The following is a 23,728-nucleotide window of genomic DNA, read 5'->3' on the forward strand; positions in this document are numbered from 1 at the left end:
GAACAATTGTAAGTCGCTTTGGATAAAAGCGTCTGCTAAATGTAAATGTAAATGTAATGTAATGAACAAGGTACATACATCGTATTAAACGAATAAATGAGTGGTGTATGTAAACATTAACTCATTAAATTTCTGTGTGTGTGTGTGTGTGTTAGGTGTGTGTGTTAGTCGGGGTACCAAGCAAGGAGTTCACCAGTAGTGAACTCCTCAATGCACTAGTTCACCAGTGCATTGTACTGCTGCCTCACAGCTAGAAGGTCCTGGGTTTGATTCCCGCCTGGGGCGCTGTTGGCACCGTGCTCGGGGGGGGGGGGGGGTTATCTCCCAAATAGGAGCCTTTCTGTGTGGAGTTTGCATGTTCTCTCCGTGCTCACATGGGGTTTCCTCCACCTAACGTCAGTAAGAACCCCCACCAAAAACATGCACACAACATTGTCTGACCAGCAATGGACACTCGTCCCCGCGCGCGTTGACAAATGCTGCCCACTGCTCCTGGCCGCCCCCCCGGAGGAAGGACAAGCCAGGATGGGTTAAATGCAGAGGCCTCATTTCACCGGCCACCATCCAACGCATGTGCATGCGCTAGTGTAGTGCGGTGTGTTGCCTGATAACTAAAGATTCTTCTTCAGCTTTCCCGACTCCTTTGATTCGGCCGGTGTATGCGACGGCGTGCAAGTGAGGACATCCGGTGAACGATGAGGATGACTGGGTCGGCTCCGATTTGGGAATGGAATTCTCACGAGCGTCATTCATTCGGTGAATAAATAAAAACCTTATTTAGGCGGAAGAGTGCCAACCGGATCGAGAAAACCATTTGGCCTGAGCGCTCTCAAAAAAAAAAAAAAAAAACCCCAATTCATTCTCATAATACGTTTCGTCAAAAGTATTTATTTTGGTTGTATGTAAAGTGTAAATAAGACACATTGAATACGATGTTGTGCCAAATGCCTCTGCGCCTTGGACTTCAATACGAATGAATCGCGGGTCTCGCATTACTGGTATTTACGACGTGAACGCTGGCGTGAACGGGGGGGGGGGGGGGGTGTGTTTCTCGGTTGGGGCGCTCGAAGTTCCCACCTCCCCTCGTGCGACTTGAACGCAGCATTGGCTCCACGGGTCTTTCTATCCTCGGCCTGACCAATCGCGGGGCGTGGTTCATCGGGGTGCGTGGTGACGTCGTCCACAAGCCGTTAAGCAGCCGCGGCCGGAGACGAGCAGCGATGGTTCTCATCAAGGAATAGTAAGTGGAAACGTTCCCCCCCGCGGAACACCACGTTTTCGGGGTGGGCGGCGGCGGCGGTTATGGTGGCAGCGTTCGGGAAGGGTGCGCGGCGGTTCGGTGGAAACGAACACTTTCTCACCCGTGACCGAACGTGTTTATCAAACACGAGGGGGAAAGGGTGGGATCGGCCTACAAAGGCTCCGGCAGCCCGCAGCGCGGCGGGGAGCCGGCCGCTTCCAGGTTCCACCTCCTCCGGGGTCACGCTTTCCGCGCTGCCGCTGGTGAAACCGTGTTCAGGAGACACGGTGGTGGCGGTGCTAAGCGTTTGGGTTTTAATTCGCGTGGAACGGCTGGCTGAGCAGCGCCAACTAGCCGGGCGGCTAAGCCAGCGCTCACACGAGCGGAACAGCGACCGGACTTACGCGCAACGTCAGCTCATGACGGAGCGAGACGTGCGGATAAGCGTGCGGGCGGCCGGTCGTCGTCGCGAAAATCGCGTCCGTACGAGTGCGCCCGGTCGAAGGGCTTCCGCTTGGGGGGGGGGGGGGGATGCGGTCCGCGACGCCGTAGCCAGCGCCGCGGTAGCAGCGCAGCTAAACCAGTCGCCGCCCGCTAGAGCTGGTACCGTCGTTACGTAATCGCGCGATCGTCCGACTGCGATCGAAATCGTTGTGTGCGCCGGTGAGATTCGAGGCGTCTTTCCGTTCAAATTGACGCGGAGGGTCGGGTCTGTTTAGGAAGCCTTGCCGCAGATATCCTGCAAGCTGGGTACGTTTCGTGGAGTTGAAAAGTAAATAACTTAAATTTAAAAAGGACATCTTCTCTCATGTTCACTGAGGCTTTTTCTTCGTGACGGATGTGCGTTGTTACACCGTTATAGCCTTGTACTGTGAAAGTGGCATTAAAAGGAAAAAAAAAACCCAATTCCGTTTTTAAACATGAGCCTTTGTATTACATTTATGGCAACCAAAATGTCATGATCGTGATTGCCTCACCCTACATACAACCATCCTGTTAACCGTTGATGTAACGGGAAATCGGACCCATAGACATTCAACTCTTCCAAGTCTTCCATTGCATCTGGTATCACTCTGAAAAGGGGTTATTATTCGTTAATGACAGGCAGGCTCCACATATTCTCCTGCATATTGCACAGCTACCATGTTACCATGTAGGCGGCCATTAATCAGAAATAACTGACCACCGATTGCTGCAATTGACCAATAACAATCATTCCACAGAGCATATTATAAGTATTTTAAGTGTTTTGTTGCTTGGTGGACGAAGTGTGGCCTAGGCTTAGGCAGATTTGCTATTAAATCGTCAATTGATCGTGATTAACATTGATGACAGACAACTTTTTATATATATATTTTTTTTATCCGCCAGGGGAACGCAGAGCATTGAAATTGCAGTTCACCATGTTCTGAAACTGGATGAAAGAGGGGACAGAGGCTCTTGCCCTCTCCGCTCAGGGCTGTCGAGTAACCACTTGCAATCGGATCTCACTTCCCCTCTCTTTATGCAAATCTTGTGATTATAATATAGCAGTATATAATATCATCTCATATTTCTGATTCTAACTTTGTTAATGACTCTTGATTTAGAACTTAGATTTGTTTGTCCAGGGTTTCCGTGGGTCCTTAAAGTTCAAATTCAAATAATCAAAATTTTAGGCCTTTTAAAATGGCTTAAATATGACAGGTCTTAAAAATTGATTGGATGATGATAGGGCCCTCCCCCTTAAAGTTGAGGATTCGAATCATCAGTTGGGAACCTGTCAGTTGACTGAGATCAAGTCCAACAGTCGATTTTTTTTTACTTTTTTCCTCTCCAGTCAGTGTGCATTACAATAACAGGATAAGACATATAGAAGCTTACAAAATTCACAGGAATACAATTTCTATCTGGAATTATAAATAAGGGCAATCATGTATATATTTTTATGTATGAATTGTCCGGACACGAACGTGGCTCTCCATGCGCCCCGATCGCCGATTACACTTACACTGGTCCGAGCACCTGCCCCTTGGACCCCACGGTGCCCTTCTTATCAGGCACTATGTATTTATTTTTTTAATTAATGGCCATTCAGAGAGTGGTTTGTCTGGGCAAGATATGTTCATGAGGAGCACCTCATGAACCTTCAACCTCGGCCACCTGCCATGTGCACACAACAGCTCCGCTGTGCTGCTCTGTTTACCCAGAGCGGCAAAATGTCTATAACTGGAGCTGGGGGATACATGTGCCTATCTTCTTTTTGAGCACCTGCCCCTAAAAGACTCTGTACGGGACTGTCTAGTGGAAGTGAGATCCGATCACCAGTGCTTATTGGACGGCTCTGAGTGGAGAGGGGAGAGCCTCCGCCCCCTCTCTCCCTTCCCCTCTCCGCTTCAGTTTCAGAACACGATAAACTGCACTAACACCGTTTGAGTGTTCCTGGCGGATGATACAAAAAAGAAAAAGTGTCGCGTCAATCGCCGATGACTGACTCGATAGACGATTTAATCTTAAATCAAAATTCAAGTTTAAACTTTCTTTAGCTCCTATCTATGAACATATTTTTAAGTTATTTCTAGCTCAAATCTGATACATTTTTGCCGATAAATCACATTTATTAAGCTATTTCTTCATTTCACCTTTTATCCATGTAAATGTAAAATGTAAATGGAAATGTATCCAGCCTCTTTTACTACTTAGCTTTATAACTATGAACTTTTTATATATATATATATATATATATATATATATATATATATATATATATAAACAAACTCACCACCTTTTCTTTATCCTATACATTCTCAACTTTCCTCCCTGGTTATGTGTCTTGCTGGACTCAGCAGTTTTACCAGGCGATAGTTGTTTTTCCTCAAAGCTTGACCACAAGTGTCTTTTTTTTTCCTCTGGGTTTGAGGAGTTCTCTGCCTCAATGTCACAAAGCTCCCAGGGATATGACAGAGCTAGAGGGTTGGTGCAAAAATCTTGTAAGAGATTAGTGGAACAGCCAATTGAGCAAAAGATGTATTGAAAAATAGGAATGCACCGTTTTATCGGTCGATATTCGCCTTGTTGACTGCCATCGATAAATAAGAGGACATTCATTTGTCGTGGTCTGTTTATCCAGTGTTTCCCACATGTGGGAGCTGTCAGTTGTTTAGGTGGTGGTTGAAACGGCTGGTTACTCATGTATATTGCGCTCTTCTTAAATACTTTCACATGACTCCGGTGTAAAAAAGTGAACAAAAATGTTTATTCCAAGTTCCACAGGTAACAATATGTCCACAGCGAAATCTTCTTTAAAAAGAGTAAATCCAAAGTTAAGTAATAATTCCTTAAACCAAGCAACTACAACTACGAAAAACAATGTTGCTCCGCCTCTAAAACACTCATCTCCCCTGGCCTGCTGCGTTCACTGGAACTTGGAAAATTGTAAGTGATGCTGCGTTATGGAAAACTCAGGTCAAATTCTTATTTTAAACACCGGTATCAGCCTAGAATTTCACATCGGTCCATACCTATTGAAAAGTACAGATTATGATGCTTTTATGTAAGTGTTATTGAGAAAACTGGTTGCAGAATGGGCATCATTCACAAAAAGATTTTTAGGTTCTCCTAACTTAAGTTACTTTATGATCAAATCTGAGGCCCTGTTTACACCTGGCATTAACATTCATCTTGGGTGATCCTATCAGAAGTGGACAACTCTTAAGTACGTCTGTTTACACCTGGCGTTAGAATGCGTCGCCTCCACGAGGGCTGATAGTAACAACTTGTGATGGGATCTCACTTCCCCGCTCTACATGCAAATCAGACTTTTCGTTAGAATAAATTGGTGTCCTCGAGGATTTCAATATCCCGGACAAATGGAAGAGATTCCGGTCAATTATTATCTGTGTTTATTGAGCTTAAAAACGATTGATAGGCAGCCTATGTAAAGAATGAAATCATGAAGTCATGTGGATTTTTTTTTTTTAATTGAATATTCAAAGAAAGTCCCATCAGTTGAGCTTTTTTATAAATTAATAAATATTACAAATGACTACTTGAAATCAAATTATTTCAGTTTGTGCCTATAAGTAACAAGTGCATCTGAAATTAAAATTTCACTTAAATAGAATTGATAAAACAAAACAAATATGGAAAGTAGGCCTAAATAAAAAAATTTAAAAAAAAGTTTGTGCTGTTTGTCAGGCAGGCTTGTAGATAAAATTACAACATAATGGATATTTACTGTCTGCTTGGGGTCGGAACTTAAATATTAAACGCCAAACTATGAACGTATGTTACCCTGTTGTCAACAACACATCATCCTTCTACAAGCACCACCTGCGTGCAGGGATTATTTCTATATCCACAATAATAATTGATAATAATAGTAATGTCTTTGGTTAGAGGTTAATGTTCAACTCTAAATCGTCCAAACTGATTGGCTTTCTGTTGCAATTTGCCGAACGTGGAAATGAACACATCTGCTGCATTTTTTTTTTCTAGTTGGACCTCTGTGCTTATTTTGGTGAGTAACTTAAAAATAGGTAAAACAGACCAGTACAGGATAAATAGTCAATGTTTTTTTGTTTATAATACTTAAATCGGGACACATCGGCTGCACAACTGCCGATTCCGATGTAGTCAAAAAAGTCAGAAAATGACTGATATATCGGCCAAACCAGACCACCTCCGAATGTGGTTTCAGTGATAAGATCTCAATGTGTCCTCATTGCGGTTTGGGTGCGTTTACCCCTGTACTTGAGCTGTCCACTTGTGATCGGATCACCAAAGAAGCATGTAAATGCCAGGTGTAAACGGCGTCTGAATGTATGCATGTTTCTTTAATTGGGCCCAATCAGTTCAGAACGAGAAAATCCATAATTTTACTGCTAGTCACCTTTGGCAGATTAAAACGACAATCATGCTAGCTGCAGGTTCAAGCTCAATATAAAATGTAAATGGTGATGGGGAAGATAATATTACATATGGACAACCCCCTTTCAAAGACAGGAGTCTTGTCTTATTTGTAGGCCTGTCGTGATAAATACAACATCGACTTATTGTACAATATATGGACACAACCTCCATAATTTTTCTGACCTCAATAGTTGCCCCTTGTGTTTGTTAACATAGGAATGTCACCAACATTTTAGGCAACATGATGCCAGCATAAACAGCAGGGTTTTCCCTACCATTTTAAGAGTTGGGTGCGGTGCCTAAGCATTTTTGTGTGTTTTCACAGTGCCAGGGAGTGACGTTGCTACTCCAAGTATCAACTTGACAAAACCTAAACTACCTCAGCAACAGAAAAATCTGAAATCGTGATCTCCTCCTTTATCTTTTGGAGCTTTCACAGTGACCACAATCATGGTCCCTGGCTGAGTTTTATCTACGCTAGAATCCACGGTGGACTCTCTGCCACTGTTACTCCTACAGATGATGCGTTCAAGTCAGTGGAAATTTATAATCAAAACGACTCAATGCTTTCTGCACCATAACATCAATCTGTTTTTTATATCTATAATTACTCTACTTATATTTGAATTTATGGAAAAATTTATTTGGAAATGACTGAACAAAAGTGGCAGCTAAATGACAATATAGTTGAACTGTTATACAAAGTTAATAAAAACACGTTATGGAAGGAAGTATTGTGTAACAGTTCACAAGTACATATAATTCAATGAATACAAATGGGAAAAGATGAATAAATATTAGTTAATAAAAACACGTTATGGAAGGAAGTATTGTGTAACAATTCACAAGTACATATAATTCAATGAATACAAATGGGAAAAGATGAATAAATATTATCTGCAAATCTGTATTTAGGTTTCAAAAAATCTGAGACATAAATGTATTTCTAAATCCACAAATAAGTAATGTATTACTTAATTGTGGATTGTGTTGTGTAATTGCGCTGTGTAAACCATTTTACAAATGAACAGAAACAAAGCTGAGGCATGTTTTGGTTGCATTTCCGGTCGCTGCTTCTGTCCTCGTGTGCTCTGTTTCTGAGTTTCATCGTGGGCGGGGCTCAGGCAGCTCATACACACACACAAACAGTGATCAGGTGAAGATAACGTGTTACTCAAGCCCAAGAGTCCTTTTTATTTATTGTTTTCCTTATGTGGTTTTATTTATTTAGCTATGTGAAAGGCTGCACTTGCATTATTATGATTACATCAGTGGCAAAAACTGGTCTTATACTGGTAATATGGTTTACTGCAATTATTTTTGGGACAATATATAGTCCAACAAAAGTAGTAATTGTGACAGGCCAACTTATTGCCCTTCTTTTAAATTGGTTGTCAACGTGATCAGAATTGTATATATTCAGCCATGTAAGCATCCCAACAAGCTGATATATCTGATATTGAAACTACATATCTTAACCTCTAGAACAAGTGATAGTGTATACATGCACAATGATGATAACCCCAAGTAAAGAATGACAGATGAGTAAAATGTTAGGCGAGTGCTATAAAAGTTACAGAAACTATAATCCTCTATTCAGAAATGGCCTGGAAGTTGTTTGGCTTCTCGTAAGGTGCTTAATTATTTGTAGTAATGCGTCCAAGGTGCAAGAGGCCTGTTTTGTGAATGTTTTTCAAATAATGTGTTTTTGTTTTTTTTCTCTCCCCAGCCGTGTGGTTTTACCTTGTAGTGTTGAGGAGGTAAGTATTCAGAGCTCTCCATACATTTTTCTCTTGTCTTTAAACTTGGGCTGACCAAGGGAATTATTTGATAACCCTTTAGTGGTATTGTTATGGGTTTTTTTTGGTTTGTTTTTTGTGTGCGTGTAATTACTACCGGTCAAACATTTTAGAACTTTTCCAATTTTTATTGAAATTTAAGCAGTTCAGTCCAGTGAATAACCTGAAAAGGTACAAAGGTTAACAGTCAACCTAGCGGAGGTTTAAAAAAAATATAATAATAATAATAATATTATTTTGGTTACCAAAAACTGAAAAATAATGTTTTTCAGAGTTCTAAAAAAAATAGGCCTTTTTCTGGGAACAAGTAATGGGTTTACAGCTAAAGCTGTTTTACAGCATTGTAAGTAAATTAAGCCTCGAAAGTTGATGCCATCTATTCCTACAGGAGTCCCAACCTTTGACTACTTACAAACCCTCTGTTAAAAAGCAGTGGTGCAACAGACTGTTATTTCACCCTCCTGATGCATTATTTGGACAATATTGCACTGCAGGAAGTAGTATTACTATCATAATGGCGAGATTAAGAAAATTAACAAAGGAAGACAGGACATTATGACCCTTAAAAGTACAGTATTTCCTTCAGAGAAATTGCAAAGAAAGCGAAGGTGTCCATGAGAACAGTTTCCTAGGCCATCAAAAGGCACTGGGAAACTGGAGCATACTCTGACAGGAAGAGGTCTTGCACACCCAAAGCCACAACAGAATCAGAAGACAAGTTTCTGGGAGTCAACAGCTTGTGTGATAGACGGTTCACAGGACAACAGCTTCAAGCACAAGTTAACACTGGTCGAAATAAGCAAGTCTTAGTTTCAACTGGGAAGAGAAGTCTTTGATGTGCAGGTCTTACAGCTCAAGTGGCAGTAAAAGAAAGCCATTGCTAAGATCACAAAATCAGAAAAAGAGGCTTGCCTGGGCTGTTAAGCACCACCAGTGGACTACGGAAGACTGGACGAAGGTCTAAGGCACAGATGAATGAAAAAGTTTAAATCTTCAACAGCAAGATCACGCCCCAAAATGTACCTCTGGACTGTCAGAACTCCCTTGGGAGAAAAGAACAAAACGGTAGGCTTCCAACAATGGAATGGCCAGCACAGTCTCCAGACTTAAACCCCATCGGGCTGGTTTGAGATGAACTGGACAGGAGGGTGAAAGTGCAACACTTTTGTGGAAACTTGTGCAACAGTGTTGGGAAGAACTTTCCTAACTATTTGATTTCCATTGTAGAAAGAATGAATGCCATGAGTGTTCGGTAGGGATGCCACGGTCAAGAATTCTTTTCATCGGTTAATAAAGTCATGACAACACTGGTGTTCCAGGTAACACCGGACATTTTACAAGGGGAGGCCGTGGTCGCCGCCCTGGTGCGGTCGCCCGCCTCATGGGCGGGGTGGCGGGTTGCGTGTCCTTGTGCGTCCCATGGGGTGGCCGGCTGCCCCATTGTGCCGGGGCTGGATAGGCGTTCCATCTGGTCCAGTGACCCGGGGGCCTGAGCCTGGCCGGGTGTGCTCGGCGCGGGCCTTTGGTGGGGGGCGGGCTCTTGTCGTCATTCTGGGGTACCTGTCCTCTGGTGCGCTCGGTGAGCGGGGCACTCGTGGCTGTGGGTGGGGGGGCCTACTGCCGCCATCTGTTTTGTGGTCCGCGTGCTTGGCAGCCGGGGGCTGACCAGGTGCCTGATGGTGGCGTGGAGCTGCCTGGCATTGCTGAGGCGCATGGCGGGCCATGTCGTTGTAGGTGGGGTGCCTCCAGGTGCAGGAGGTGGGCGTGCTATGACGCAGGGGGGTCTACGTGGCTGCTCCCAGGCCTGCCCGCGTTGATCTCTCCCAATGCCAAAAGTCATACTCAGCACATACACCACACAATAGGCCTAGGGCCTTTTTGGGGTGGGTGTGGTGCGAGCTATGTGGGTGGGGATGTGGCGGGCGGCTGCCATCTCGTCCGTCACACTCCTGCCCTGACTTGCTTCTCGTCCGTTCTGAAATTTGAATCTCACTTAGAACACATACTCTCGCACACAAATCCTTCTCCGAACAACACTCCGCCAGACTATGGTCTGCGGGGGCAGGAGGGGTGCGAGTGATTCGGGTTTAACTTGCTTGAAGGATTCGCACCCTGACGCCCTGCAATTTTAACTGCAATTGCCAATAGCACACATTGAGCACTGGGGTTTTCCGGGGTGGCGGGACGCTGGTGGGTCGGTGTGGGGGCGCGGTTGGCTGGCTGGCCTGGAGTCCTGGCGGCTTGCGCCTGGTGGTTTAAGATGTGCTTTGACTGGGCGTAGCTTCTCTGCAGCGGGTACTGGGGTTGGTGGAGGGCCCATATACCTGGCGGTCTGCTGGCGTCGGTAGGGGGTGGGGGGCTAACATCCGGGTGCCCCTGCGCTGAGCACACTCTGCTACGTGGATCGGCGCTCGGGCCGGGTTGGGCGTCTGTTCAGCTGTGGTGGGGTGGGCCTTGCGTGGGACGTGAGTGGGCATGGAGGTCCCCGCCAGTTTGGGCGGGGTGTCGGCCTGTCGGTGTGGGGCCTGCCTCTGACCTGTGGTCCATGCCTGGAGCCCGCGGCCCAGTTCTGCGCCTGCATCTTGGGCCTGCACTTGGGGGTGGGTTGCGTAGAGCGCGTTCAGCGTCCCCGTAATGCAAGGGCGCCAGTTTTGTTTATTTATTCTAAAGTGTGTGTGTGTGTGTGTGTGTGTGTGTGTGTGTGTGTGTGTGTGTGAGAATCAGCCACAACATTAAAACCAATGAGAGGTGAAGTAAATAACATTGCTCATCTCATTCCAATGGCACCTGTCATCGGGTGGGATATATTATGCAGCAAGTGAAGAGTCAGTTCTCAAAGTTGTGTTAGAGGCAGGAAAAATGGTCAAGCGTAAGGATCTGAACGACTTTGACAAGGGTCAAATTGTGATGGCTCGCCGACTGGGTCAGCTCATTGCCAAAGCGGCAAGTCTTATCGGGTGTTCCCGGTATGCAGTGGTTAGTAACTACCAAAAGTGGTCCAAGGAAGAACTGGTAAACCAGCGACATGGTCATCGGCGCCCGTGGCTCATTGATGCTCGTGGGGAGTGAATTCTAGCCCGTCTGGTCCGATCCCACAGAAGAGCTACTGTAGCACAAATTGCTGAAAAACATAATGCTGGCTGTGATAGAAAGGTGTTCATACGCAGCTTACTGTGTATGGGGCTGCGTAGCCACAGACCACTCAGTGTCCATGCTGACCCCTGTCCCTCGCCAAAAGCGCCTACAATGGGCACGTGTGCGTCAGAACTGGACCGTTTGAAGAAGGTGGCCTGTCCTTGGGTCCTGGCATTCATGTGGATGTTACTTTGATTCGTACCACCTACCTAAACATTGTTGCGGACTAAGTACACCCCTTCATGGCAATGGTATTCCCTGATGGCAGTGGCCTCTTTCAACAGGGTAATGTGCCCTGCCACACTGCAAAAAATGTTCAGGAATGGTTTGAAGAATATGATAAAGACTTCAATGTGTTGACTTGGCCTCCTAATTTCCCAGATCTCAATCCAATCGAAGATCAGTGGGATGTGCTGGAACAACAAGCTCGATCCATGGAGGCCCCACTCGCAGGACTTAAAGGATCTGCTGCTAATGTCTTGCTGGCAAACCACAATTATTTTAAGAAAATAAAATTGGACATTTGTTGATTTCCTGTAAAATTTCACATATTTAAGAGTAATGGGGCTTGATCATTTTAACAAGCCTGTGTTGAGTACCATGAACTTTCATTGAATCTATGTAGCTGTTTTATCTTTTAAAATAACAGCTTCAAAATCATTTTGATGGTACACCGACTTGTAATATGAAGAATGGCACCTCTTCCATTTGAACCGCCCGAACACCTGTTCTTGCACTATGTAACTTCTGTGTTCGAGTACGAAACCATGGTGAAAGTGTGTTACGCTATACGGCACTACGTCCCTTCATTGATATTTGGCTGCGGTAATTACCGTTTGTTGTTTTTTTGCCTGTTTCAATTTAATTACATTTATTTTTAAATAACAAATAAAAAGTATAAACATGCCGGTCAAAATGTCCGGTAGTAATGATCATACAAACGTAGCCGCGCCACCAAAACGGGCCGAACCCCACGCCCTGGGGCTGCGGGAAGAGGCTCTGAGGGAGCCGTGCACTGAGTTGTCGCTGAAGCAGTGAAGTCCGTGCAAGGGCCGCTGTAACCTAGGTTTACATTTTATTTGTCTTTCTAACAGGCTGTTATTGAACCATGACGATAATTTTCAATTTTGTCCTGTAAAATAAATTATTTTCAGACACCAGGCCGAGATTAATGACAATAATGTAAAAGTGCAACTGCACTCAGAAACCCAAATACCGAAAGTTACCTATTGCTGCTTTAACAGACTGATGAATAACAATTTTTGTGATCCATTCAGTAAAAATAGATGTGTGAAATGTGATATGTATTTAGCAGAGTGTGTGTAAATAAAAAGTATTAGAAAATTCAGCCCAAACAAAAAAGTTGATCATCACTAGGGATGTACCGATCTGATATTTAGCGGCTGATGAATGTCCCCCTGAAACGCCACGGTGAACAGTGTTTTAACTGAATTTTATGAAATTTGGTCTGTTCTAAACATGAGAACTTGAACATGATACTGTTAGATTTTTGAAATTAATTTCAGTTACTGGGGGCGGATCTAATCCGCTCTATGCCAAAACATTAACCTTCTGAATAACCACAACTCTTCTGGTACATGCAGGCTCCCGATCTGTGAACAACATCAAGTGTAAATTATTTATAATTTCATCTTTTGTGAGTTTCTCCAAAAATGTAGATTCCAATATCTATTATTTTGTTTTGAAGCTGCCTGGTTGCTTGTTTTTGTATTAATAATTAAATAAATTCATTAGCAAAATAAACAAGACTATTTTTGTGATCCTTTGTAGTAGACCTTTTAATTTTTTTGGGGCGTTTAGAGGTGTTCATACAGTTTAAAGCAGTTTAAAGTATGAATATTGCATAATTATTAAATAGAGCTTGAAGCAGAAATAATTAAATCTAGTATACTAGTGTTTTGTTTTCAAATAAATGTAATCATTTTGCTTGTTAATCCGCTCCTTATATCCCTTTTTATTAAAGAAAAACACATGATACATTTTTTATTGCACCCTTCCTTTCTAAGTTCCTTATTTTCAACTTAAAAGCACATGTGCTCCTTGAGGAATAAAACTGACGGGCAAGCCCTGCTTAAACAAATATAAGAGCTGGAGGAGTGCAGTCTTACTGCAACATAATCAGGCTTCCTAACTGTAAACTGTATGATGTTACTCTTTCTACTGAAATGACAGCAACTTATGAAACAATGAAAAATGGCCTACTAACGTTATGTTATTATCTTGTGTTGCAGTATCAGGTGGGGCAGCTGTTCTCAGTGGCTGAGGCCAGTAAAAACGAGACTGGTGGTGGTGAAGGCATTCAAGTCTTGCGGAATGAACCGTACGAAAAAGAAAACGAAAAGGGACAGTTTACGCATAAAGTCTACTACCTAGAGAGGTAATGTCATTTTTTTTATAATTTTTTTTTATTTCTGTTTTGCATACATGAAGACAGCAACCATCAGGCTACCACTAGATGGTAGTGTTTGTCTTTTCTGCAAAGCCTATTGTGATGTGATCCAGCAGAAACCTGCGCGAAAAGTGTGACTGTTTTTCTTTTCCCTGGATCCATTCCTATCCTCCCCTCACCTTGTCCTGCAGTAAAGTCCCCCAGTTTATCCAGGTGTTCGCACCCGCTGGCTCCCTGCTTTTTCATGAACAAGCCTGGAATGCTTACCCCTACTGCCGAACTAGTGAGTGCCCTCCCTTCCCAACTTCACCTTTGCTGTCCGTCTCCCTGGTTTTCCACTATTTGAAACGTGCTAATGGCCTGTATATTTCCGATTTGCATTTATTTATTTAGATGTATGTTTATTTAATTTGGGCTCTTTTCTTTAACGACATGTCTAATGAATTTTCTTCTCCCCTCATGTGACCCTTATCCAGTTGTGACGGTGAGTACCCCGAGATTGCTTTTGCTCTATTTAGCAGAATTTTGCAGAGAAAAAGCCATGGTATTTTCTCGAATAGGGATGTAAAAAAATATTTATTTAATGTAATGATGGGACTATTTTTAATTAAAACCGAACTCCGGCGGCCTGATTTACTTATATGAGAAAGCAGAGTGAAATTAAATGTCTAATTACGCAATAAACTAATGACGCCACAATCTACTCACATTTTTTATGTGTGAAGCAGTGCTTAAGTGCGCAGTTGAATGGTGACATTTGTGCACCATGGATCCCTGAATTTGCTCGATAATGAAAAGAAAAGCAAATTTTTGATGTTGAAATGGAAATATTGATTAATGAAAGGAACGTGAAAATATTTTCATGTTTTCACATGTCTCGTGCAATGCGTAATCAACCAAATATATCTTCCCTTCGGCACAGAATGCGTCTGAAATGAGACACAAAAGACTTAATCTTTTGTTAATCTGGTCACGGGTGTCTACTGAGATAAAACCAACAGGATTTTTTATCAATTTAAAATACTTTTCTGATGTCAAGGAAAGAAGGAATGAGGAATGAAAGGAACAAGTGGATGTTATTTTGCATTAACACCCAATCTCTCCATTTTAGAACGAGTACATGAAAGATAATTTCTTCATTAAGATTGAGACGTGGCACAAACCCGACCTTGGATCGCTAGAAAACGTGGGTTCCTCTACGATGTTTTCACGCACATTGACAATTTTCCCAATCTAGTTACCTAGATTAGCTTAAAAGTTTCAAGTTTGAATGCTGTCCATCTTAAAATTCATGCTTGTATTTTCCAGGTGCACAACCTGGATGAGGAGACATGGAAGAGTGTAGAAGTTATACCCATTGACATTACAGACAACAGTCAAGTGGCCGACAGCGTGAGTAGGATCTTGCACAATGTGATTTACGAAAGTGAGCACGGTCTTCGATCAACGTGCCAAAGTTTCCACGACGTCATACATATTAACCAACCGGTGCTCTCTGTCAGTGCTGTGCCAAACATTAAGGAACAAGACTGTACACATAGGCCAACCCAGGTTTTTGGATCTTGTGGCGTATTAATAAGATTGTTCAGCGTAGCGAAGATCCTCCGTTTTATTCCCTGTTAGGGTACAGAAATGATTGTTTAGTATGTAGGTGAGGGAGGCTTGAGGTCAGGATCTGATGAGCTGAACCTCCAGAGACTTCAGCCAATCTGGGTCTGAAATTGTATGCACGTTTAGCACAAATTGGCAATGTCAGAGGGAAATCATTTGTCACATATCTTCCCCACATCGCATTGAATCGGAAGCCACTCTGCTGGACATGGTGCACATTAGTACCCCCGTGTGGACACCCCCGGTCATTACCATTCCCAATGTTCTTCAATGCATTTTTGAGCTGACGGGAATTGTTTTGGTTGGATCCAATCTTTAAGTGCATTTACGTGCACTTACACATTCGGTTTTTGACTAAGATAGTCCCACTTAAGAAGTTAGGGTTGGGCTGTTCTTGAAGTTGAGAGAACATTCAAACTAAGGAGTGTGCATTCTGCAGTAAAAGAAGTGGGTTTAACTGGTTTGTTTGTTTTACGATTCAAATAGTCATACGTATAAATAGCTCTCATGATTGCTTGCCCTGGATCCGTTCAACCATCCTTCAAGGGATCCCTCTTAAAAGTCCCTTCTTTGCGCAGCTGAAGGCTGTGATGAAAAAGCCATACAAAATAAACATATTAAACATTAATGTGCTACTGTTAATTAATGCTTGTAATGCTTGTTTTTACTGAAATGTAAATAGACTTGGCAACAAAAAATATATTATGTTGTGCAAATAATTTATCAGAAACTGTTGTTCTGCTAAATACTCTTAACTAGTGCCAACGGAAGTACTTTGGTGCTGAGACCACGAGGAGGATTTTTTCATTCAAATTCTTAGATGAATACATTCTACTTCAGAAAACACTGTCGATTTTATCATATGCTATGATGTTGTTTTAGACAGATACATGGTTTATGAGATTTGATTGAATATTTTCTATTTGTAGATTTGACATACTTATGAATAAAAACTAGTATACTTTGTATAAATTGGAATTCAATTAACCACACTATTGAAGCAGTGACCCGGAACTGCTTCATGGCAAATTGGCAATACGTTGCTATGAAGGGACGCTTACTTGTGGTTCATAAAATGTGATTTTATTATTCGTTGGCACACAGTTGAGCCATGTCACGAAGTATGTTATTCTGTTCATACAATCACTAATTTCATTAAAATTTTTCTTTACATTTAAAACAAGCATGGATTTTAGTTAATCCTCTGAAATTGACACATTGAAAACATTACACACTCTTGCTGTAGTTTGACACTACATTGCCTCATTCGCATGTGTATTTGCCTCAGCAGTGTCAGTGGCGTACATCAGTGTGTGTTTGTTTGCGCTGCTTAACAAGGCGGACGTGTTTGCCTTGCTGGAGGAGTGTGTTGTGTCTAAGGGCCCTATCAGCCCTGAGCCTCGGGCATGGCTGCAGGGCCTGGGGCGCACCGCCAGCATAGATGAGTTTGTTAGTGTAATTAAGGCTCACTGTGCTCCATATGCCGGATCTAGGAAAAAGCACATTTCTCTTGCTCTTTTGCTGGCTCCTCGCTCTCCCTTTCTCACCCTCCCTGACTTTACTTGTACAGTAGCTCCTCTTCGGCTACCGTGGCACATCAATTCAGAGACCTCATTAGTGCGGCAAGTGTATTGTTATAGCGATGGAGCTCTCAACATTAAAGTGTGTGTGTGTGTGCGTGTGCGTGTGTGTGCGCTGGCGCGCTGCTTCCTCCTCACCCAGCCCCCTCCTGTCGACCAATAGCCCTGAAAAGTAGTTTTTAGCTGCAGGCGCATCATGATTTATTTAAAATTGCTGGGCCCTTGAGCTGGAGATAATTTGAAAGCCATTTCATTTATTTGTATTTCTAGTTGGGTTTTTTTTCCCCTCTTCGTTGTATCAAGTGAACCAGATGAATTGTGCAACTAGAGAAGGAAAGTGGGTTATGTGTGCTTAGTAGTTTATTATTTATTACATTTTATTTTATAATTGCAATTTTATATATTATGCTAGGAAAAGCAAAAAAAAATCTGTACATGGCTTTTACTAATTTTTGACATTAGAAAAAGAAAAAGGTTATCCAAATAATCGCATAAGAACCTGTATCAAAGTTGAAAAAGGCATCTGTATTGGCACCAAAAATTAAGTCGATACACAGTGCTATATGTATTGAAATGCACGGGCCCTTTAAGCATGCTGCTTTGGCACAGTAGCTAAGAGTAAGTGGTCAACGGTTGTTGTTAACACCTGAAACGAGCAATTTTAGGATGGCAAGGGAACTTCCCTCATCATGGAAAACCTCAGAACAGTGAAAAACTGTGTTATCCGCATGCGTTGTTTTAACATTATGACTGCCATCCCCGCAGGACTACAAACCGGATGAGGACCCCACGACCTTCAAGTCAGTCAAGACGGGCAGAGGACCTCTCGGACCCAACTGGAAGGTAAGGAAACTGATCACCTCCTCTTCGTCTGTGGTTGACTAGAATAGAATCACTAGGTGAAGCAGCGGGGACAGCAAAGACCACAGCTTATCATGGTAGGTTAAAATAAATAAATACATTTAAGGAATTGTTGCTTAGTCATCCACAGAAAGGTTTGTCAGGAGTTGGGCCCCCCCCCCCCCCCCCCTTTTTCTTCTTCTTATTTGCTGCTAAACTTTAACAGCGGCCAGAGCCTTATGAGCGGGCCCGGCGCAGCGTTCGTGTACCGAGAATTTCCTCTCTGCAACGGAGCCCTCAAAGTTCATCACAGAAAACTTTCCTCTACTTCAAGAACTTCCGTAGAGCAAAGGCAGTCAAACAGCTTTTAAAAGTACGAAGGGGGTGGGGAACAACTTATTTCAAATTTATTTTGTGTTTTTAATTAGATCACTTTCCCCATTCGCCGTGGACATAGACTGTTTTTGAAAAGGTAGGAGAAAAAAAAAGGAGTGTGTGACAACAGAGGCACAATTTCTGCCAGCTTCTCAGAGCAATAAAACTCTTGTCTATCTCTGCATGCACACATGCTTGCATATCGCTACCCTTTGTATTTCTGAAAACTCCTGCTCCTTTGAGTAGGACGCAGAGAGAGAGAGAGAGAGAGAGAAGAAATGTCACCGTAAGTGTTTTGATGTAGAATCGTTTTATGTGAAGTTCTCCTTTAGCGATCACAACTTTTCTAAACCCACCACAAATTTAGAAATGTTTCTCATCCCCCCCCCCCCTCGCTCTCCTCCATGATCGCGGCATCAAACGGCAGCCGGGTGGATCGGTTCGGAGGGTCGATTGAGGCGGCTCTGTGGCATTTTCTCGTGGAATGCCGAATCGGAATGAACTGATTAATTAAACAGGTGTGTGTGTGTGTGTGTGTGTGTGTGTGTGTGTGTGTGTGTGTGTGTGTGTGTGTGTGTGTGTGTGTGTGTGTGTGTGTGTGTCACAGGTCCTGGGTGTTAATAATGTAACTAGCTTTGCTCCGACGCCCTTATCGCTGCGCTAGCGCCGTTTTATCTGCCTGCGCGGCCACAAAGGCGTGCCTGTCGGGAACAGTGTCACTGTCAGGGCGGAGGCAGAGAAATGGTCCCTTCATCTGGAGTTTATCCACTTTGCTCTGCTCCCTCTCCCCAACCCACCCACCCCCGTCCTCCTGCTCCCCTCCTTCACAGGGAGGCAGAGTGCGAGCTGGAGATGGATTTAGAAAGTGCGCTGTAGATTAGGGCACTTTTATCTGCATGCTGCATATCCTCATTGATAATTATTTCAGCAAGCTACATACCCAAAGCATTACGTATTAATGCCACTTCAGCTTTGAATATAGCTGAGATTAGTATAAAATGATTTACTTTGAGCCCTCTGCCATCCTCAGAGTGTTTCCACATTGCCAAAAGTTTGCATGAACTTTCTCTTTTGGGGGGGGGGGGTCGTCATATTTATACAAATTAAATTTTGAAGGATGATCAATGGATGACTTAGCCTGTGATGGTCATCAATCTGCTCCGCCTTCCACAACAGAAAGAGCTGACTGACTGCCCAAGGATGTGTGCTTACAAACTGGTCACAGTCAAGTTTAAGTGGTGGGGCATGCAGACCAAGATGGAGAATTTCATCCACATGGTATGTGTCAACTTGTTCTTTTTGTTTTGTTTGTTTTTTGTTGTTTTTTCAACAACAAAAACAGACAGTTTAATCTCAAATTAAAAGTTTGCTGTCCAACCCAGAGTAGTCGCCAAACAAACAGTAGTGTAGTTGATCCAGTCCTTTTCCCGAGCCTCAGTGTTCCTCTGTGCTTTCCCTCAGCAAGAAAAGAGGATCTTCACAAACTTCCACCGCCAGCTCTTCTGCTGGATAGACAAGTGGGTGGAGCTGACCATGGAGGACATCCGGCAGATGGAGATGGAGACGCAGAAGAAGCTGGATGAGGTTTGTAACCACATCCAAAGTATTGATAACGATAATACGTAAACCCAGTTGCACAAAAAACGCATTTGCAGGTCTCTGCTTCCTCTCCCTTCTAATTCTAACTCCCTGACTTGCAGGCTGCCTGATTGTTTTGATTTTTGTGCCTAGATACGTAAGAAGGGCTCAGTGCAAGGCACGAAGGCTGCAGAGGAGTAGCTGGCCGGGTGAATTGTCTGGGGGGGGGGGCTGTTTGTAAGTCCTAACTGATGGAGGGCCACATTGCTTTCTTCCCAATAAAACGTCTCGTAGTCCCCTTTGGTGGTTCTGCTCCTGCTACACGGTGCCTTCACTATACACAGTGGTGTTTAGGCGTGTGTGTGTGTGTGGGGGGGGGGGGTTAAACTAAGCAGAAGAGGGGAAAAATGCTCTTCTTTGGCATCGCCGCTGCTTTCTGCTGTGTATTCTCTATAAGGTGTCAGTGCTAGCTCTCTCCCGGCCCCCACAGTAACTATCAGCCTGAGAAATTTTGGCCGTACAAGGAGAAAGAAAGAAGGCCAAAGTGGGTCAGGCTCAGACATTCCTGGCCCACTACCAGTGTTCTGTGCTTAGCCCCCAATCCACCCCGTCCTCACCAGTTGCCCAGTACAGCATGTGTTTCCCATTTTCGCCTGGAGCAAGTAGCCGGGCAGGTGCCGTCCAAGAAGGCTGTGGTCAGGAGCCTGACCAGGCGCTTTGCCGCTGGCTCGAAGGTCAGCGTCGGGTCACCACGAGCCTTCAAGAGACAGCGGAACAGGTAACACCGGCGAGAATCCAGAGACGACGCAGAGGGAGATCTGTCTTTTTTTTCTTTCAATCTGTGGTTTGTACAGAGCAGATGCTCAAGGTGGGCTTAAGTCTGCATCTGGAAGAGGTGAGGTGCTGGTGAGGCCCAGGGCTACATAGTGGTGGTGTCAGTCAAGGTGTTCACCGGGTGGATGTAGGGGACACCAGGTTGTGGAGACAGGTGTGTGTGTGTGTGTGTGTGTGTGTGTGTGTGTGTGTGTGTGTGTGTGTGTGTGTGTGTGTCTCTCTCTCTTCAGGATCGCTCCCTCATTAACATACAAATGGAATTCTGCAGTTGAAAGGGAGTCTGTGCTGTGATTGAGAAAACAGGGCGAGAGGGAGGATGGGAAGAAAGGATGGAGAAGTGGTAGGATAAATCCTCCTGCAATTTCATCAGACCTGTCTGCTGCTCTGTTTAGGGCTGCAGTTTGCTTGAACCGCTCCATTGAGGTGTCTCGCTATCAGATTCTACCACTAATTGACTTTCCCAAGCCATCTGCCCAACGGTGGAAGAATCTGAAAGCGACGCTTTTATCTGTCTTGAAGACAAACGAGGGCTTGAATGAGACTAGTTTGATGATGGGGGCGACAACATTTTAGTTTGAAGGAGGAATATTAATCAGTTTTAGGATAAGCAAAAAAGAACAAAAAAAAAAAACCCACTTCCACACTAATGTGTACGAACCATTCTCCCTCACAGTAACTAGCGACCAATCTGGCAGAACTTCACTTGTTGATGCTTGCAGCCATTAAACCTTTGTCGTACCCTTCAGTGAAAACTAAAGTCTCTCTCTCTCTCTCTCTCTCTCTCTCTCTCTCTCTCTGTGTGTTCTCGCCGCAGCTTCGCAAACAGGGGGACTGTCGAGGAACCACCGCCGCCACAGAGTGAACAGACCAAGGATTTTAACACGACAACCATGAGGCCAACAGTGATGAAGACTGCAGAGAGGGCTCCTTAGGCGCCACCTTTACCTTAACTGATTTAGGCTGCGGAGGAGGGGGTTGATAGAGCTGATCCTCCACTCGCACCCAATCGTAGACATTCTATCCACTGAGGAATTGATTTCTAGAAAGCGACTCGATCTTGCCTGATAAGGCTCCGGTAAATCTTGATCTTCTGGGCAGAGAAAGGCCAGCTATCAGCGCTATGTTATTGACAAGAGCTAGCCATCAGGATAGATATGAAGAGGGGCTACTTGTGATAGAAATGAATATTTACAATTTAATCAGCTCTAATTTGCAAAGGCAAGTGTTGGACCAAGCTATGTTGGTGGGTTTTTTTTGTTGTTTTTTTTTTGCTCTGAGAGGACATTTTTCCCTGTAGTAAGTTGCTATTTGTACGGTTTTCCCTTCATGTTAATTTTTGTTTCTGTTAACATTCCTCTCAGTACGGTCCCCTCCCTGGCCCCTCTCCCCCATCTTTGTCGGCCACCTTTGTTTTCCCTGCGCTACAGCTTTAGTGGTTTGCATTTTTCCATGCGTCCCGCGCCTCATAATCATGTTCCTTCCTGCCGCAACCTTTATGAAGAGATTTCTAACACCTGTGGCCGACTGTAATCCCAACCGCCCTCACCTCTTTCCAAAGCACTGCGTTACTTAAACACTGACAGTCCTGTCCATACGGGTATTCACTTTCACTCCCGTGCAACGATAACACAAACATATGACACGTGCACTCACGTCAGGATAAACAGAAGCGGATTCATGCACGCGCGCGAGCACACACACACACACACACACACACACACACACACACACACACACACACACACACACACACTCGCTCACAGGTGCAGATGCTTTTGCTCTGACTGGCCTCTTAAAAGCTCAATCTGGGCAGATCCATGCAGGCGTGTTCAGCTGAAGGATGTTACATTGGGAGTGTTTACAGCAATCTCATGCTCCACCCCCCCACACACACACACACACAAACACACACACACACACTCTCTCTCCCTATTCTCGAGACATACACAGAGACATGCACGTATACACCACGTCATCCTCGTCCTCCCTAACGAATGTCCCCGGGGGGGGGGGGGGGGGGCGACACACTGAAAAACATCCACAGATGGTGCTACACCCTCCAGTCTTTGTCGCAAGCCGCGCAGCAGAGCCGCACTCTGCTCCGCTCGCGGCTCTCCGATCAGATCGTTCTCCCAGTGGCCTCACGGCGCTGAGCTCTGTCCTGCTGGTGGGGCCTGTAAGGACGGCTCGCAGGTGAACTGAGTATTTCTTCATACCAGGTCCTTTTACACAGTACACAGCTGCAGCAGCCTTATCCCAGCTGGTTAACACCAGCACCACTGTCTTGCCTGCCTTACTTGATGGACCTTCAGTGTGGTTGGGTGTGTGTGTTTGTCTATCTCATATATATATATATATATATATATATATATATATATATATATATATATATTTTAATTATAAACGAACTGTACCTCTGCAGCCAGCTATTGCTCCAGCTACCTCCCTTATCTCAGAACAGGGCTCTTGCCCTCTAACGGTTAGCACTAGTATTTTAGCATAGCAGCCCTCCCGTAGGTTGATGGCAGAGCCTAGCGTAGGAAAGTCTTCTGATAGGTTTGTAACGACTTGTGTGATTTCATTTTCTCTCGGGTTCAACAGCACATACATTGATGACCTTCGCATGTATCTCAACTTGACCCTTTTTAAATGATCACCTCTTGCACAGTGAATTTCCTGTTCTGAACGGCTTATATTGGTAGGGAGGGGCAGTGGGGTTCACTCACTATTGTTGGTACATGGGACTGTAGGTGTAACCGTGTGTCTCAAACCAGGGGTTTTGATTTAATGTGTTCCATAACGGACACGTCCTCGTCCTGTTTTTTTGTTTTTTTTTAACCTCTTCAAATCCTTGTGTCCTTTTTTGTGTTTTTCCTTAATGGCTCAAATGTTGTTCATTTAAAAATGCTTTTGCGCTTGTCTGGCTGGTGATACACATCAGGCAGTTTTTGTTTTATTTTTTGGAGGGAGGCGGCAACAAGCACTGAGGTGTCGAGTCAGGAGTCCAGTCGAATCTTTTCTAGTAACAAATTATTTCTGAGTGATTGAGAAAGTGATTGAAACTTGCAAACTCCTTCTACTTACCCCTCCCGCCCCATCTGGTCTATTACTGTCTGTGTCTGTGTCTGCGTGGCCAACATGGCAGTACAGTCCAGATGGAAGGTGGGTGCAATGTGGCCTGTGGCTACATGAGGAACAACTAAAGCCCATTGATCCTCGTGAAGACAGACTCACCTTTCTGTTTGGAGCAACTCGTCTTCAGTGAGATCAAATCTGGAGGTTTTTCTTCCCGCCCCCGCCCCCCCACTGTTTACAGGATCAAAAGAAAAGTATTGCTAAAGAACGCAGCCAAAAGACCAGTTTACCATATCTCAAGACAAAAATGCGGGGGAGGGGGACTTCGTATGAAGAAAAAAAAAAAAATGTATTCTGATCG

General features: G+C 44.1%; 1 protein-coding gene across 1 annotated transcript in view; it reads left to right on the plus strand.

Annotated features, from left to right (window-relative positions):
- Nucleotides 1–1,181: 1,181 nt before the first annotated feature.
- The window catches only part of LOC307232507 (phosphatidylinositol transfer protein beta isoform-like), a 22,751-nt gene continuing 204 nt past the window's right edge, over nt 1,182–23,728 (plus strand). The window contains exons 1-11 of the mRNA XM_080003539.1: nt 1,182–1,240; nt 7,860–7,890; nt 13,317–13,462; nt 13,666–13,757; nt 13,951–13,958; nt 14,586–14,660; nt 14,783–14,866; nt 17,431–17,508; nt 19,057–19,158; nt 19,342–19,464; nt 21,107–23,728. The exon at nt 21,107–23,728 is cut by the window's right edge and continues 204 nt beyond it. Coding sequence (XP_079859665.1) covers nt 1,221–1,240; nt 7,860–7,890; nt 13,317–13,462; nt 13,666–13,757; nt 13,951–13,958; nt 14,586–14,660; nt 14,783–14,866; nt 17,431–17,508; nt 19,057–19,158; nt 19,342–19,464; nt 21,107–21,154 — 807 coding nt within the window. The 5' untranslated portion in view covers nt 1,182–1,220 and the 3' untranslated portion in view covers nt 21,155–23,728. The remainder of the gene's footprint in view (nt 1,241–7,859; nt 7,891–13,316; nt 13,463–13,665; nt 13,758–13,950; nt 13,959–14,585; nt 14,661–14,782; nt 14,867–17,430; nt 17,509–19,056; nt 19,159–19,341; nt 19,465–21,106) is intronic.

Source organism: Zeus faber (genome assembly GCF_960531495.2).
Source record: "Zeus faber genome assembly, chromosome: 7".
NCBI classification, from domain to species: Eukaryota; Metazoa; Chordata; class Actinopteri; order Zeiformes; family Zeidae; genus Zeus; species Zeus faber.